Genomic DNA, 16,253 nt, shown 5'->3' with positions numbered 1-16,253 from the left:
TTCAACAAGTGAAACCTTCAGGATGAAATTATACGACACCGATCTATCTAGCAGCAGGATATGCCCGCCACCCTTTCGTCTCGAATATTCGTACGGTTCCTCAACCTGTCTGCCCGTAACTTGCCCAAAGAGGTCCCCTAGAGGGCGGTGAGCGTTTGTGAGCAGTCCGGCTCGTCGCGCTAAGCCATCTTCGGTTGGACGGAGGGGTGGCAGATCGACAAGGCACAAATTTTTGATTTTGCGTCCACCGCCCGCCCGCCCGCCTGCCACCACCGCGCGCAACTCCATCCGTCCAAACCGCCCACCCACCAGCTGCTTGATTGAGCTCTTGACGGATCGCTTCAATCCGCAAGACCGACGCCGACACAGTATGCCCAAGGCTACGACTCCAATGGCCGGCCGCCAGCAGGCCAGGCGCCACAACCCCCTCGAGGACGACATCGTCGCCACCGGCGTCCTGCGCAACAAGCCGAGCAAGAAGAGGGCCAAGGCCGACAACGGCGGCGATGAGGGCTTCGTGGACTCCAAGGCCTCCAAGAATATCTTGCGGATAGGCCGCGAGCTCGCAGACGAGGAAAATGCCGAAAAGGCGGCCGCCATGCCCCCGCCCACGGTGGACAGCTTTGGCTTCGACTCGCGCTTCGACGACGTTGCCGACGAGGGCAAGGCGTACGACGAGGACGAAGCGTGGGGCGACGAGGACGAAGTGGTCGAGGAGATTGAGGTCGATCCAGATGACCTGGAGACGTACAAGAAGTTTATGCCCGACGAGGAGGATGACCTGCTCAAGCATGGATGGGATCAGAAGCCGTCGGGTGACGAGCCCGCCGAGGGCGAGAGCCGGAACCTGGCGGACCTGATTCTCGAGAAGATTGCCGCCCACGAGGCTGCAGAGGCCAGAAAGGAAGCCGGACTGCCTGTTGATGACTACGAGCTGCCTCCCAAGGTGGTCGAGGCTTACACCAAGTCAGTCCATCCCCACACTCTATGCGACCCCCTGTTTGCTAACCCCCTCCAGAATCGGGCAGATCTTGTCGCGCTACAAGTCCGGGCCGCTCCCCAAACCCTTCAAGATCCTCCCCACCATTCCTCACTGGGAGGAGATTCTGGAAATCACAAAGCCCGAGAGCTGGACGACCAATGCCTGCTACCAAGCGACGAGGATATTCGTCTCCCACAAGCCCATAGTCATCCAGCGATTCCTCGAGATGGTGATTCTAGAGCGGGTCCGTGAGGACATCTACGAGACGAAAAAGCTCAACGTCCATCTTTTCAACTCACTCAAGAAGGCTCTTTACAAGCCAGCTGCTTTTTTCAAGGGCTTCCTCTTCCCGCTCGTTGGCAGCGGTACCTGCACCCTGCGGGAGGCGCACATCATCTCGGCCGTCTTGGCGAGGATATCGATCCCCGTCCTGCATTCGGCGGCTGCACTCAAGGGCCTGTGCGACATTGCCGCGCAGGAGGCGTCGGCGGGCAGCGAGGGTGGCGGCGCGACCAACATCTTCATCAAAACACTGCTCGAGAAGAAGTACGCCCTACCCTACCAAGTCATCGACGCGCTGGTGTTTCACTTCTTGCGCTTTCGCAGCGTCGACCCCGCCAACGTGCAGCAGGGAGACGCCATGATGGGCGTCGCAGAGGGCGACGTCAAGACGAAGCTGCCCGTCATCTGGCACCAGAGCCTGCTGGCTTTTGCGCAAAGGTACAAGGGCGACATCACCGAGGACCAACGCGAGTCGCTGCTGGACCTTCTCCTGAGCCACGGCCACTCGGCCATCGGGCCCGAGGTGCGGAGGGAGCTGCTGGCCGGCAGGGGTCGCGGCGTGCCCCTGGAGCAGGAGGCGGTGCTGGACGGAGACGACACCATGGCCATCGACTAAGGGCCATGTGCAGTCACAGCGGCTACGGGGAATTTGCATGGGTTGTGTATGGCGTACGGCGCAATAGCATTAGTATGATCTCAGCGGTATACATACCTAGTAGCATGGTGCTACCTCAATACCTCAACGACTTTATCCATCTGCCCGTTTATTTTAGGCGTTTAAAATAGAGACCTGTTCCTTGACCCCCATGTTTCAATACTTGGGTTCAAAAATATTACTAGATAGCTATATCTGTCACACTCTATTACTCCCCGCCTCTTATACCTATGGCATCGCAATTGCCTATATTAACACGAACGTAAAAACGACATATACTACATTAACCCCTAATCCCAGCCCAGAACCCTAACCACTAGCTACCTGCCGGATCCACTAACTCCTAATATCTGGCATATGATTAGCTGTCACTTGGATACATGGCGGAGAATGGGTTAGAACTCGAAAGTGCCAAACCTCAGGGACTTTCTTTTGAAACGAAGTGTCGAGCAACGACTTTCTCTAGCCAGATAATTGCCATGTCGCTAAGAAGCCCAAGGAGGAGGTATCTACGATATCGCTCGGTCGTGACTGTGCAAACTTTAACCTGTCTCTCGGAAGGGGACTCGCTTTGTTTTGTCCGCTCAAGGCCGTGCGTGCAGTCATGTCTAGGAGTGACAGCGCTGACGTGCATGATATGAATTCAGACGTTCTGCCTATCGATGCAGCTCCAACAAAGCCTCAAAGGGCTCAGTCGCCCCTTTTCTTCTTCCCTTCCCTCTCCCCTGGGCTAATGTAACGTGTAGTACCTATGCATGGCTGGGAACGCTCCCCGTTACGCTTGTACGTCTCTTTTCTCCCCCTATGTACCTTTCTGCCCTATATATCGTTCTGCACTATATATCGTTCTGCACTATATATCGTTCTGCACTATATATCGTTCTGCACTATATATCGTTCTGCACTATATATCGTTCTGCACTATATATCGTTCTGCACTATATATCGTTCTGCACTATATATCGTTCTGCACTATATATCGTTCTGCACTATATACTGGGCCCTTTGTGAATCACCTGTGACAGAACACTACTAGGCCAGCCTCTTCTCGCCGCCTTCTGCACCTTCATCCATTAGAGAGCCGCACCCTGCCGTCGGCGCTGCACGCATCCCTGAGAGAAAGCGAGAAGGGGGCTTACATGCTTCTCTTGCAAGGAGGAGGGATATGCTCCCTCGAGTGTCACCGACGATGGCGAAGGGTGTGAACGCGTACCGCCGTCTCCCGTGTTCGTCTCGATTTCCAGATTACCAGAAGGGCTCTCTGTGACGTTATCACACCTGGAGTTTCAAGCTGCTGTGCATATACGTCTTAGCTCACGATCACGATGCGCAATTGCTTTGATGTAGTGACTGTGTATTAGGCCTCGCCTAGCTATCCCAATTCCTCATACTGCGACCTCGCCCAGTTGAGGTCCTAGGCAGTATAGTCAGAGCCCGCTACTAGTCGGCCGAGCTTAAACTCCAATGGAGAACTCCATGCAACGACTAGAGCTACCGTGCAGGAATCAGCCCGAACCTCCCTTAGCGGGGTCCTAACGCATTGTTAGAGCGTATAAGAACTGAAAACTGTTTGCGGCAGAGATTATACTTACACACTGACGGTTGAGTTTCGCTAGTATTAGCAGCAGGTATAGGGGTTCTATAATAAGAGAGAGAGAACTTACCCACTAAGATTGCCAAAAGTATTAACAATTAGTGTCATATATAAAGACAGATATTACTTACAATCTAATATTTTAAATATAGGTAAATATCTATTTCTCTATTAGGATAGGAAACTTACGAACTATTTATATTATTAGAATACTTTTTAATATATAGTAATATATTTACTTACTTTCTAAGAAATAGTCTTTAATATAGCTATAAATTAGTAGGGGGAGGGCGCATACTATCTATATATAATAAAACATTTAGTAAGATAATAATGATTTATGTAATAATAAGTTAGTGAATATAATCTTACTCCTTTAAACTCAAGAACTAAGAATAAGTCTAGATCTCTAATAATATATATCTATTAATAAAGTTTTATTAAACGCGAGGGATAGATATACTTACTATTTAATAATTAGCTAAAAAGCTTATATGAAAAGCGTCTAATAGATAACTATCTACCTATATATAAGTTAGCAGTAATATTAAGAATTACATTAAGAGATAAAATTGACCTGTAATAGGACCACCCGCCTACTAGTAGTTTAATATATAATACTATATTTTATAGTAAGAAAACTTACGTACTAGAAATATAATATTAGTAATATATAATAGTATATTAAAATATAAACTTACGAGCTTTTAATTATATTAAGTTAATAGTTTATAACTTAAATTTAGGTTTTAAAACATACTTGCTATATATAAATTAGTCAATCGGAAGTAATTAAAGAAAAGCCAGACTAATAACTTACGTCCTATTATTATTTATAAGTAAAAGAATCCTAATATTTCTTAATAATACTTACTGCCTAAAATTTTATCCTTTTTAGCTATTTATTTATAATAAAAGATAATAAGTTATATACTTACACACTAAATTTATTATAGTTAGTTATATAAGAAAATACTATTATAAAAAGAATAAGAGTAATTATACCGCCTAATAGTAAAATATATATTAGCTATAAATTAAGAGTAAACCCTTTAAAATAATAATAAAAACTTACGCAAAGCTAATATTATTATAAGAATATAATTAATAGTTAGTAATTTAGTTAATAAAGGACTAATAACTTACTGGCTATAGAAGCTATAGTTATTTATGATATATCTATTAGTTTTAGGATTATTACCTCTGAGCCCTAAATTATATAAGACGTTAGTAATTTAACAATATAGAGCTATTTTTATATAAATATAATAATTACTTACACCCTATAATTAATAAGCAAGTTAGTATAGTTATATATAACCTATAGTTTTATAACTATGGGGCCTTAAGGCTAGATTCTAGTATAAATAGTATTATTAAGTATTCTTCTAATATTTATAGCAGTTATAAAATATAATTGCTAGAGTTTAGAGAACTTACGATATAAAGCCAATGATAATTATATTGCGTGCCGCCAGAGGTCTTTGTTTTCTCAAATTCGTTTTGAACTATATTCAAACTTACACACTGAAATCAATCAGCAGGTCAATAAATATACATCTCCTCGTCAGCGACCGCGTTCCCAAGAACTGGGTACTTACGGCCTGTTTTCGTGAACCCAATCAGTACACTTCCAGAGATATAAAGCCAGTTTATTGAGAGAGCACAAACTTACATACTTGACGCCGGAGGCATCAGCATCCCATATGGCATTAGTAGCCTTGCTAGTGACAGGAACAAACGTACACACTTAATTCGTGAGTACGTTCACGCCAGCCTTAGTCATGAAAACGTTTCCAGGCGAGTGCGAGACCTACTTTCTTTATAGCCGAGATATGTTAGCATGGACCTAGGGAAAGGTAAAGACTATACACTTACACACTACACTCATCAGATACACCAGCGCGCTGTCAGTATTCCACGGTCTCACTTTGTTTTGAAACGCCTATGATCAAAAACGCACATTCGACGGCAGCTGTGGAAAGACGGTTGGGGTTGCTGCTCCTAGTCCGGCAAGGACAATTGAAAGAAAAAGTGAAGTTCTCATGTTTGCTAATTTTGACAAGCAGAAAAGCTAACAGATTGCACCGTTAAACCACTTGGTTCAGCACGACACTTGATCGACTTTGGCGGTTTCAGTGACATTAAGTAAGTTCACGTGGAGTTATGTTAGTGCGAGAGGAGGTGCAACGCCGCAGCATGTGAAGCCAAGAGCATGTCATTCTCGGTCATTCTATGGCAGCCGAGAATCTCTTAGTCCGTTGAAACGCAATGCTATTTCCAAATCTAATATAGCGCGTATGCACGCGCCTACATGTATGCATTTACATGTAGGCTGCATGCGATTGCTCTTTTGACCTGGAGTCTTGGAGATCGAGCCAAGATAACAGGACCTTACAAATCACATATGAAGCAACGCAAACAATGAACTTAGTGCTTCTTGAGCCCGGCGTGCTTTCGGCAATCCCGGACCGATAGCTCCTTGCGTAGCAGACGACTCTCCGCAGACTTCACGGGAAGTAAGTTCTGAGCGACGATATGACTCCGAAAGGATGAACCAACCTCATGCCTGCCGTTATATAGGCAAAAGCGACGTTGGACACGGACGCAACGATGGTCGGGAGAAGCAGTGCTTGGCCATGATGCATTGCAATGCAAATTTTACTCGATGAGGAGTGCCGTATGGTAGGTGGGAATGCAGTGTCTTCACTGAACTTGTCAAGTGACTCCGTTCCCGAAGTGACTCCTCAGCGGGTGTCGGCCGTGCCCTTCAGAGACGGGGACTCAAGAAAGCTGGAATCAACACGGAACAGGGGTACGGGATAAATGGACAGGTGTCAAAACACTTGCTCACTTTTCCCGTTGTCAGGTGGTAGAAAGGGAAGAATAGCCGTATGGGAACTATCAACGAACTAATCGTATGTAAGTAGTGCCATAGCTCTGCTTTAGTCTCTGCAGCTAGCTGATTGGGCACAACTGAGGTTGTAAGATCTAGCAAGAGGCGTACCTTAGTGAGCTCCTCTGCATCAATCGCTCATTCACAAACAGTAAGGTCACATGTTTATCGTGCGGGGTCATCTTCACTCAAGTTCTGTGGCATTTGATCCAGTCGCTGATGTTTTTGCCGCTGATATCTCACTTCCACACGCTTGTCAGGATCGAAGGTGCTTTGGCAAGTGCCAGCCTCTGCACAGAGGCTGTCCAGACATCAGGCAGTCAAATAGTATTACGTACTCTTAGAAAACAGAGTCGATACGAAATTGTGGCTGACACTACCTTCTAAACGTCTCATTATACAGAGGTAAATGACATTATCACGTAACTACCTTGCATTTTCTGTTCACATTGCAGTTCTGGGGTCAGCAGGCTGTTACTCTAGTTGAAGCGTGCCTACACCACTTCACGCAGGGTTGCGGTAACAGCATTAGCTTTGCCATGATCATGCCTTGGAAGAAAGAGTTGGGAACTCTCAAGTCCTCAGCTAGTAGCAGCCACAACGCACCTTGTTGATAGTCTTCAAATAGTGTGAATTACCAAGGCTGAGGGTTCGGGTCTAGTGCAGTCGCGATCAGGTCGAGGCCGCATGGATTTGTTTACGCCGAAAATTGCAGCGTCGGTAAGCAGTACGTGTCCAAGGATGGGCATGAGTGAGACTCGTGTCTCAAGGCAACCCCACGCTGGTCTTGTCCCAAACAGCTAAACATGCTCATATTCCGACACCAGACAGTGGAATGACGGGATTACGTGTGTCGGAGAGGCGCGACTAATTCGACCAGAGGACCGATCTACAGCTTTCAAAACATACCGACCGATCGTATCGTCCATAAAAGAAGGCAAGATGACTAGCTCAAACGATCTTTCCCATTTTTCAAATTATGTAGAAGCTTATTCATATCATTTCGGAGGTAGGCTAGGCGCCTCACCCAATCCCTGATTGATTTATACGTATCGCCGGAACCGGTCAATGGTTTGAGGTAGACCATACACTGACCCAGAAGTTCGAGATACATATTTAACAAAGCAAATTTGTCTTAGGAGAAGTTGAGACCAATGACCTTCCAATGCCTTCAAAAACATAATCTGAGTACCGCCTAGTCTCGGCGAGTTCCACGCGTTATCGCCTTTTCAGCCGTCTTGAACCTTGTGAGTGGCTGTACCAGTTTGTGAGCCCTCACTCCTGGCCCCTGAACTGTACAAGCCAGATCAGGCACGAACTTTGTTCCACCCAACCCTAGTATCGTGGAGCCGCCAACATCCACTTGGCCATAGGCGAGCTGGGAACAGTGGGTGGCTCATGGCACGCTATCTTTCCATCTTGATCTTGGATGTCGTTGGCGCCCGCAGGACTCACATCCGTGCCACGGAACAAAAACCCTCAATGAAGCGGGAGCGGTAGCACTATGTATGTGCCACAGCACAGCTCTGACGCTCTGCCGGTTCCAGACTGATATCCCGCATCGTGATGCTACCAAAGCGGTACATGCAGGGCATCGTGCATTACGCACTACTTGATGAGAGTCGTGTCAGACCCTGAAGATCGTCAAAGCATGTCAAGCCACTTGTGGCCGCGAGGAAAATATTTCATGACATACCGACAAATGCACATCGCTTTGAAACGGCCCGGGTGCACTTGACACAGAAAGTAGGGTGAATGTAGGGGTGGGGGCCTGGTGGGAAAGGTAGGGCTGGAGTTCGAAAGCCATAACCGGTACCATGGTGAGAGTGAGACTGTAAATTTACTTGGCTCTGCACAGTATTCGTATAAATGAGCAGCCTGCATTCCTCAGGGGGCAGCAATACTACCGGGTCCAGGCCGAGGGCATGGCGAGCCGTGCCGTTGTGAGACCATGGCGGCTGGCACCAGTCCAGCTGAACGATTCGAAGCTACGTGTCATAGCCCCTCTGCACCGGTGAAGGTGAACTGGGTACGTGACAGGGGTTTGGGGCTTGGTTTCTGGGCGAGGGCAGCAGACACCTGCTTCTTACAGCATTGACTGGTCCTGCACGGTGTTAAGGGTGCCCATGAGGTTCAATCAATCACGCCTCCGAGAGGGTCTTAGGCCCCCAATGGTCGCCTTCGGAGAAGGGGTTCTCGCAAAGAAAACATGAAAGTACGTCAGACAGTGCTACACATGATATCTCTTCGGAGCTCCTGCCCCGTCTTCCACCGTCAAGCCACCTCGCGCTTCCACCAGACGAAATCCACATACAAGGCTTGGTAGCGTTGGCCACCCGACACCGCCGACTGTAACGACATTCGCCATTACAAGGGTAATTCACCTTGACTAATGCCATCAATACCCGCCGACCCTTCGCTGGTAGTGCTACGATCCATGGAATCGAACCTGGCACGACCGAGGGGCGTAGCGCGCTTACTATAGCCAACACCGGTACGTTTAGACGAACCCAGTTCGTGGCGCTTCCGTTCGATTAGCAAGCCTAACTAGCTCGCGACCGCCGCTCACCAAGCCATTTTACGCTATAGGTCAAGCATGGAAGCTCTCGACGACCTAGCCAGTCTGCAACTATGGATCGATCTAGAGACGCAGGTTGTAATATGTTGCCGACCTGGTTGCAAATACGCGCTCTCCATCTACCGCTCGCGTATCTCCAAGCACCTTCGAGATAACCATGGCGTTCCGCTCCAAGTATCCGACAATGCTGTGCGCTTTTTGAAGCGCTTGCCGCTACGAAACCCAGAAACGGTGCCGCTCCGTTACGATGGGTCCCCGGTTCACGAAAAGCTAGAGGTTCACAATGGGTTTCTATGCCGAAGCTGCAATTATCGCACAATAAACCATGCATCGGTCATGACCCACGTCGCCTCCTGTTTAGCGAACAACACCCGTCTATCAGCTCAGTACCACGATTACGACTGCTCTATTGAGAATGTTTACCTCCAAACATGGGCACCCGGTCCGGGTCATCGATACTGGGTCGTTTCCCATACATAAAGTTACACACAGCAGGTCTCCTCAACGGATCTTGCCTTGATTGCGGGCTCACTGGGTGCATGGCAAGAGAAAGGGTGCCAAGTAGTGACATAGGTCCTATTCAAGTCTCAAAATGTTCTTGTGCTGAATGGAATTGAGTGATCGGCACCGATTTTCTGTCAACACCACACGCTCGAAACCGAAACCACTCTAATCGTTTTACGTGCCTCGGCCGTGTACAACTTCATCCTGCCATCCACAAAACGAGCTTCCACATGACTCAAGTTCAGGCGACTCAAGAGACGACAGTAACAACAAAGCCTTGCTATGCGCGAGCGGAGGGATCCGGCGTGTATGAGGGAACTCTGAGCTAGTGTATGTTGAACGCAGAGTCGGGCCAAAAGGGGCCAACTCCTTTCCATTTTCTTTGGTCAAGACGAACTCGAATTAAATTTGTGTCTCAAGGCAGTTAGAGATCAAAACCTGCGATATAGCACGTTCAGGAAGTCGAACATGGCCACACCAAGCTCGGACTACAACCACCCATTGGGTCAATGCGGCTGAGTCTTGCACTGTTTCTTCTCTCACCTATGCACGTAACGTTTTGCGGCTCTTTGACTCGATTGAGCAAGGTGTGGGCATTACCACGTTCTGCGAATGCCTTTCTTCGTCGACAGGAAGAGGCCTACAACTTCGAGCCAGAAACGCCTGAGATATATATCACGCCCCGTGCTTTTGAGATTTGTATCACGTCCTGTGCTCTTTTTTTTTTTTTTTGAGAATGGCTTAGTGCCCTCCACCATACGTGTACCGTGCAGCTGGTGCAGCTACTGTCGTATGACCACGCATATGCGGGGGGTCCCTTTTGTCTGTGCGAACAGCAGTTCTCTTTTTACCGAATTAGGCAATAACGGCTCCTCGATGCTTTCCCCCTTCGCCTTCCATATCAATCTCCACCACCACCACCACCATCACCACATCTGCAAGCATTGGCACGACATCTTCCCACCACCTCCTCAGCCATGCCCGCCCGTCTCCCACCGCCTCCGTCGTTCGGCGTCGACCCGCCTCGTCCACCGAGCGAAGGATTCGAGTAGGTCTGGTTTCCCGAGGGGTACTGGGCCGAGCGGCGGATCGTCGATACCGTCGCAACCCCCTCGCCGCCGTCAGCGCAGAGGACCAAGAGCAACGCCAGCTCGCGTTTCTGGAAATGGCGCTCCAGGTCCAACAAGTCGACGAGCGAGACGGGCAACGGCGGCGACGCCGCCTCCCTGCCGCCGCTGGCATGCATCTCTTCGGACTGGCAGATGGAGGCCGTGCTGGGACAGGACAGCGGCGGCATCCTCCCGGCGCTGAGTCCTTTTCTCTCCGAGTCGGCGCACGTGCTGTCGCTGCAGCATCCCACGGCGAACGTGCCCGCGAAGGAGGCGTCTTCCGACAGCCCCGCCTTGTCGCCACGCTCCAGGGAGGCTCCGGGAGAGGGCATTGCCGCTGATGCCGGCCTTCAGGGTCTGGGTTCCAGGGTCGATTCCGCTTCCGTGCGTGCGACGTCAACGAGGGTGGCCTCGCCACCCTGCTCAGTCGCCAAATCATGGCTGGGCAAGACCAAGGCTTGCCTGGTCTCCAGGTTAAGGAATAGGCTGCACGTACACGGAGCCGGCTATAGTGCTGCTGATACCGAAGCGGGAGGAGCTGACAGGACGGTGCCTTCGACCGCTACGGGGAACCGTCTCTGGCCGCGACACATTGGCAAGTCGAAGACCTGGTTCAAGGACGAGGGCAGCATGTCCAGAGCTCCTCGGAAGCTTTTCGGCCGCCCGCCATGGCGCCAGAAAACCTCTGCCGGTTCGTTGACCACCGTTTCGAGCTCGGTCGGCGACGTGTTGAGGGGCCCCACGCCTCCCGCGACGCCGTTGTCGACTTACACAGCTAAGCGTGGGTTGCCTTCGTGCCGCCCAACCGATGTCGACTCTATCGCAAGTCAAAGCGCTGAGCTCGTCGCTAACTGTTTTCACAGGCGGTTCCAGGATGGTCAACAGCCAGTTTCCAGGCGGCGTGAGTTGTGTCACGTCACACCGCTTGCACGCGGTTGCTGTTTGGCTGGCGCTCACACGGTTGGCTGTTGCAGGAAGCTGTTCGCGTCAGCACACCGCCGCTCGACGAGAACACAGCCGACGGCAGACCTCGGGGCTTCTTCACGTGCACGACGCCGCCCGCAGAATATTCCAGGATCCTCACCGCGCGAGTGTTCCCGCCTCCCACAGAGGGGGCCCGCGGCAGGAGGTCCGACCCCTTTCAACGAGGCGAGCGGCGAACCAGCGGCTCCACGCAGCGCTATCACACCCGCGAATGGTGGGAGCCAATTCCCGGGCGCCCGAATCGCAGGGCCCAGCACTTGCCCGTGCTGCCGACGGCCTTCGAGTTCGACATTCCCGAGCACCTGCCCAGCAGCCCTATGTGTCCCGCAAACGAGCGCCACGCCGGAGGCGGCACGGGACTCTGCGTCTACCACGGGCGGAGGAGAAAGAGGACCGGGTCGATGCTCAGGGATGGGGCAGCCAGTCACAACAGCAGCCCATGGCTGGAGGAGTGGACGCTCGGGTACAGCAGCAGTCGGTTCGAAGAGTAACACGTCGCGTGCGCGCGTGGCCGATTCAAACGGTAGTGGATTCAATGAAGCTAGTATTATCGATACTCAGTATTTTTTGTACACCAGTCGCCATGCCTTGTCTACGATGCGTGGTCAAACACACCTCCGTCTAGTGTGAGAGGCGGCGAGGCGGAGGGGGCACAGGGTACACCAGGCGTGGATCCAGCACGCTCTGGGTCGCCCCCTATCCGCTTTGCAGCTGGACTTGCGCTCGACGGCATGTCCGGTCTCATCTGTACCGTACCAATCATTGCACACCGGCCGCGCCTCTGTACTCGGTCGACGTTTTGAGGGGATCGTAGCTCGAGTGCGGCCTATCCGACCCGCCATCCACCAAGCCGACGCCATCGTAAGACCGCTGCCTCCCATGCGAATCATTACGCGCGGCAGCATCCGAACTCTGAGTAAAGGGGACCCTCTGCTGCGCGGCCTCAGTGTCGCGGTCGTCAGGCGCGTACTTGTGGTGATGGCCGCTACTCCACTTGGACGCAGGGGTCATGGGCACCGAAAAAGCGTTGTACGGCGATTTGTCGACGCGGTCCTTGCGCCTGAAGCGATGCTTGTTGCGCTTGATGCCCTGGCCGTTGAGGTGGGTGAGGATGAGGATGACGGACCAGACGATGGTAATAAGCGGCAGCACCCATGTTGACAATAGAAAGTTTAACACCTTGTCTTCGTCGAACCACAGCAAGGCGACCAGACCGGTGCCGAGGGCCAGGAGAAACACCAAGGCGAGGCGGGTGATTTGCCAGGCCGTGTAGGGCGTCATCTTGACGATGATGGTGAGAATGGCCATGAAGAACATGGTGCACCCCGAAGCAATGTACCCATAGGCGAACTACCATGATCCCTCGGTCAGTCACACCATGAGATACTCGGCAGGGCGCGCGCCATCAGGGTAAGGACTCACCACCAGGGCGTAGCGACTCCAAGTCTTCTCCTGCACAAGGAATTGATACTTGCCATCTCTGAAGTCTTTGGAGGCACCAGGGTCCTTTTCAGCGATATCTTCGTCGACTTTGATACCGAAGGCCGCGAACAAGGCGTTCATCATTGCAGTAAAACAGGTGGTCATCGAGGTGTACAGCGTAATTATGGAGTCCGCTATCTCTTTGGGGGGATTGTCAATAGTATAAGTGACCGATGAGTTCTCGACTAGCGGCCAGAAGCTGTCGGGGATGGTTGTGATGTTGTTGAGGGCATCGTTTATTGTATCCTGGGTGGTGGATATTCTAGGCGGGTAGTCTTTGAAGAACGCCTGAACGGACGCGTTCAGGGAGTCACGGACAGCTATACTTGATGCCAGTTTTGCCTCATCGGTCGGGTCTGCAATGTCGACGAGGCGATTGAACTGGCTCATGATATTGGACCATAGAAGGTACTGCGTGAACCCTTGCATGAACAAGACCAGGGCGAGATGGAACGGCAGGTGAAGGCTTGTCCACAATTGCTGTCGCAGGGGCGGGAGGTAGAAGGACGACTTAAGCCAGTCAAAGTAGACTAGGAACACAAAATAGATTGTCGCCGCAGCAGCCGAAACAAGTCCAATGGTCGTCGAGTCTATGTAGGGCAGTTAGCGGAGATGGAACACTGCGACCTTTGTGTCACGCCGAGAGCGGCTCTTACCCCAGGCATCGGGATTCTTGACGATCATGACGACCTCCTTGGCTACTTGAACGATGCCATCGCCCATAATCATAACAGTTAAGAGGGTCATGCGCTTCATCAGATGAGTCTTGGTGAGGCTCATGACGGGCGAGAGGTTGGATAAGAGGATGCTACCAATGGCCTCTGCACCCGAGATGAAATACCATGTCATGTAGACTCGGCTGCGCTCTCCGACCCTGAAACGGAAAGAGATTCCGAAATAGACTGCTGCAGCGCAAACGTGGAGAGCGATTTGCAGGTATAGTGGCCGTCGGGCCTTCTTGTATTGCCTCACATGCCAGACCGTAGAGCCATACTCGACTGCAAGGCAGAGTCTCGAGATCATGAGGATGAGAGCTGCGGGAGTCAGCTAGCTGTTCAGAGTATGAATCCTAATTTTCAAGGTCTAGTGGAATGAAAGACTTCGTGGGGCGGCTTACACATGGCCCGCATCGTGTCACGGTGCTGGTTGCTCGGGTTGAATTTTGGCGCAACGACGGCGAAGCCTACCAAGACGCCCAGCTGGATGGCTCTCGTGACGCGGGCTGCAGTCTTCAGTCAGCCGAGTACGCAGCTTGATGGAAAGCTCGAGGCGACTCCGAGGACATACAAAAGATGCTGTCTGTGACAAAGCGGACGTCGAAAAGGGTGACGAGAAACCATGTCAGCCAGAGGAGGCTATCAATCCTACATCAGCACAGAACCTTGGGTAGTACAGCGCTACAGGACGAGCTGGACAAACCAGAAGTATCCAACAAAAGCCTTGAACTTGGCGTGGTTGGTGACCTGCTGGGTGTCGGAGAATACATTGTAGTTGGCAGCGAAGAAGAGATCGAAGAAGATTTCCAGCAGCGTGGGTTCCTCGTACTGTCGGGACGTCAGCTTTGACGGGCGGGCTTTGCGGCTGATGATGGGTTTGAGCGCACGCGTCTGAGGCGAGGAAGGTCCTCATCGTCGTGACCATGTTCGCCTTTGAACTCGGCGTGGTTGTCGTCGATGGGATGCCGCGACCTGTCTTCCGAGTCGTCGGTGCCGCCCGTGCCTCTGCGACGAACAAGGGGGCTGCTGAAGATGCGCAGCTTGTCATGGCGATGGTGAAAGTGATTAGGCCCGTGCTCCGACATGTTGGCCGCGTTGCTCTGCAGCGTCTGCAGCTAAGTGAGGGCGGGGGTGGGACGGCGGGCACGTTCATGGACGGGTCGTCGTGCGGTCGGGATCACCAACGGTCTTAAAGAAGCCTGCAGTGCCGGGCCCGTAGCAAAGCACTGCCGCAACGCTTCGAATTGGCCATGGATGGACCTTGGCGCGCTAGAGCTAAGGCGTGGCGTCCGAATCATGTATTAACGTACGGACTTCGTACTTCGTACATTTGTTGCTCGATCAGAGGAAGACGGCACGCCGCCCCACCAGCGGGAACCCCGAATCTTCGTCATGGGCCCGTCTACTGTAGCAAACCGGAAAGGGGGGGAAGCAAGGTTTCACGGGTGCCAGGCGCAACGCATTCAGCACATCCCGAACCAAAAGGCGATGGACCAGAGAGCCCCGGGGCCGGGGCCGTCAGCAGAGGGTTGCATCACAATTGCGCGCCACAGGGGAAGCCGGCGATCTTGCAGTGCCTTTGGCTGTCCCCGGCCCTGGCATCATGACTCTGCCGGTGACAGGAGCCCCTCGTCCATGCTGCGGCCACCCACAGGGCTGAGAATCGGGACTGTCTCGCTCAAAACTGCTCGGTTGGGGCATTAGTCTTCACCCTGTCGACGAGGCCCACGCTAATAAGTCAACGACCCGCTCGACTAGTGACAGGGGCCGTCGCGCGTCTTGCAGTGTCACTGGAACCACAACCCGGCGCGCCGCGAACGTGATGGCTCAGGTTGCTTTGGCCTCAAGCCGTGATGATGAGCCGAGCGCTCCCCGCAGTAGTAGTAGTGGTGGTAATCATATATCTCGATCTGCCTTGTCACCCAAACGTCGCCGCGTCGTCGTCGTCGTCGTCGTCGTCGTCGTCGTCGTCGTCGTCGACACCGTACACAAGAGGCAACGCCTGAAGCAGTGGCGGGGTGCGGGTCTGGGTGTTTGGGGCTGTGTCCACTGCCCACTGCTTCGGAGATCCCCAACCACGGATGATTGCCGAGTGTCATTGCGCCAAATCGACCAGCGTCGGGACGCTGCTGCCGTAGGGCGCACCGTCTGTCGCGCTTGTGCTCGTGGAAGCCGACGCTTTAGAGTCAGACCGCAGGGCATTGCAACGCGAAGGCGCCGACGATGATGTGATGTCGCAGAATACACCCCGACACGGGCTAGAGTGCAGTCGCTGAGCTCCTCTTTCAGGGCTGTGCCGATGGGGAGAGAGTATCTCCTTTGACCAGGTTTGAACGACACGTGGAAGGCCACGGCAAGACGTGCGTGCTGTTAGTACTTCGTACGAGGTACTACCTTAACCCAAGACATGAAGTGCACAGCGGCCAGGCAGGCTCACCCAGGGCTGCGCACTCTCCACAGATCATGCTGGG

General features: G+C 52.0%; 3 protein-coding genes across 3 annotated transcripts; 2 read left to right on the top strand and 1 right to left on the bottom strand.

Moving 5' to 3' along the window:
* The first annotated feature begins 259 nt into the window (after window positions 1-259).
* Window positions 260-2,069, top strand: ENP1 (snoRNA-binding rRNA-processing protein). Its single transcript, XM_047981007.1, has 2 exons — window positions 260-966; window positions 1,019-2,069. Exons 1-2 carry the CDS (start codon window positions 371-373, stop codon window positions 1,878-1,880), a joined length of 1,458 nt encoding a protein of 485 aa, XP_047836965.1. The 5' UTR covers window positions 260-370; the 3' UTR covers window positions 1,881-2,069.
* An 8,684-nt stretch (window positions 2,070-10,753) lies between these two features.
* On the top strand, window positions 10,754-12,075 carry JDV02_000226 (uncharacterized protein; the record flags this gene model as incomplete). Its single annotated transcript, XM_047981006.1, has 3 exons — window positions 10,754-11,381; window positions 11,464-11,501; window positions 11,575-12,075. 3 exons carry the CDS (start codon window positions 10,754-10,756, stop codon window positions 12,073-12,075), a joined length of 1,167 nt encoding a protein of 388 aa, XP_047836964.1.
* Window positions 12,076-12,094: 19 nt separating this feature from the next.
* Window positions 12,095-15,201, bottom strand: JDV02_000225 (uncharacterized protein). The gene is made up of 7 exons (XM_047981005.1): window positions 14,670-15,201; window positions 14,486-14,610; window positions 14,354-14,421; window positions 14,184-14,288; window positions 13,723-14,100; window positions 13,007-13,656; window positions 12,095-12,934 (listed from the first exon to the last, which is right to left on the bottom strand). The coding sequence occupies exons 1-7, from the start codon at window positions 14,865-14,867 to the stop codon at window positions 12,344-12,346; spliced, it is 2,115 nt and encodes a 704-aa protein (XP_047836963.1). The 5' UTR covers window positions 14,868-15,201; the 3' UTR covers window positions 12,095-12,343.
* Window positions 15,202-16,253: the final 1,052 nt, after the last annotated feature.

The sequence above is a fragment of the Purpureocillium takamizusanense genome, chromosome 1 (genome assembly GCF_022605165.1).
Source record: "Purpureocillium takamizusanense chromosome 1, complete sequence".
NCBI lineage: Eukaryota > Fungi > Ascomycota > Sordariomycetes > Hypocreales > Ophiocordycipitaceae > Purpureocillium > Purpureocillium takamizusanense.
Note: the sequence above shows the minus strand (reverse complement) of the source record. Positions and strands in the feature narration are given on the sequence as shown.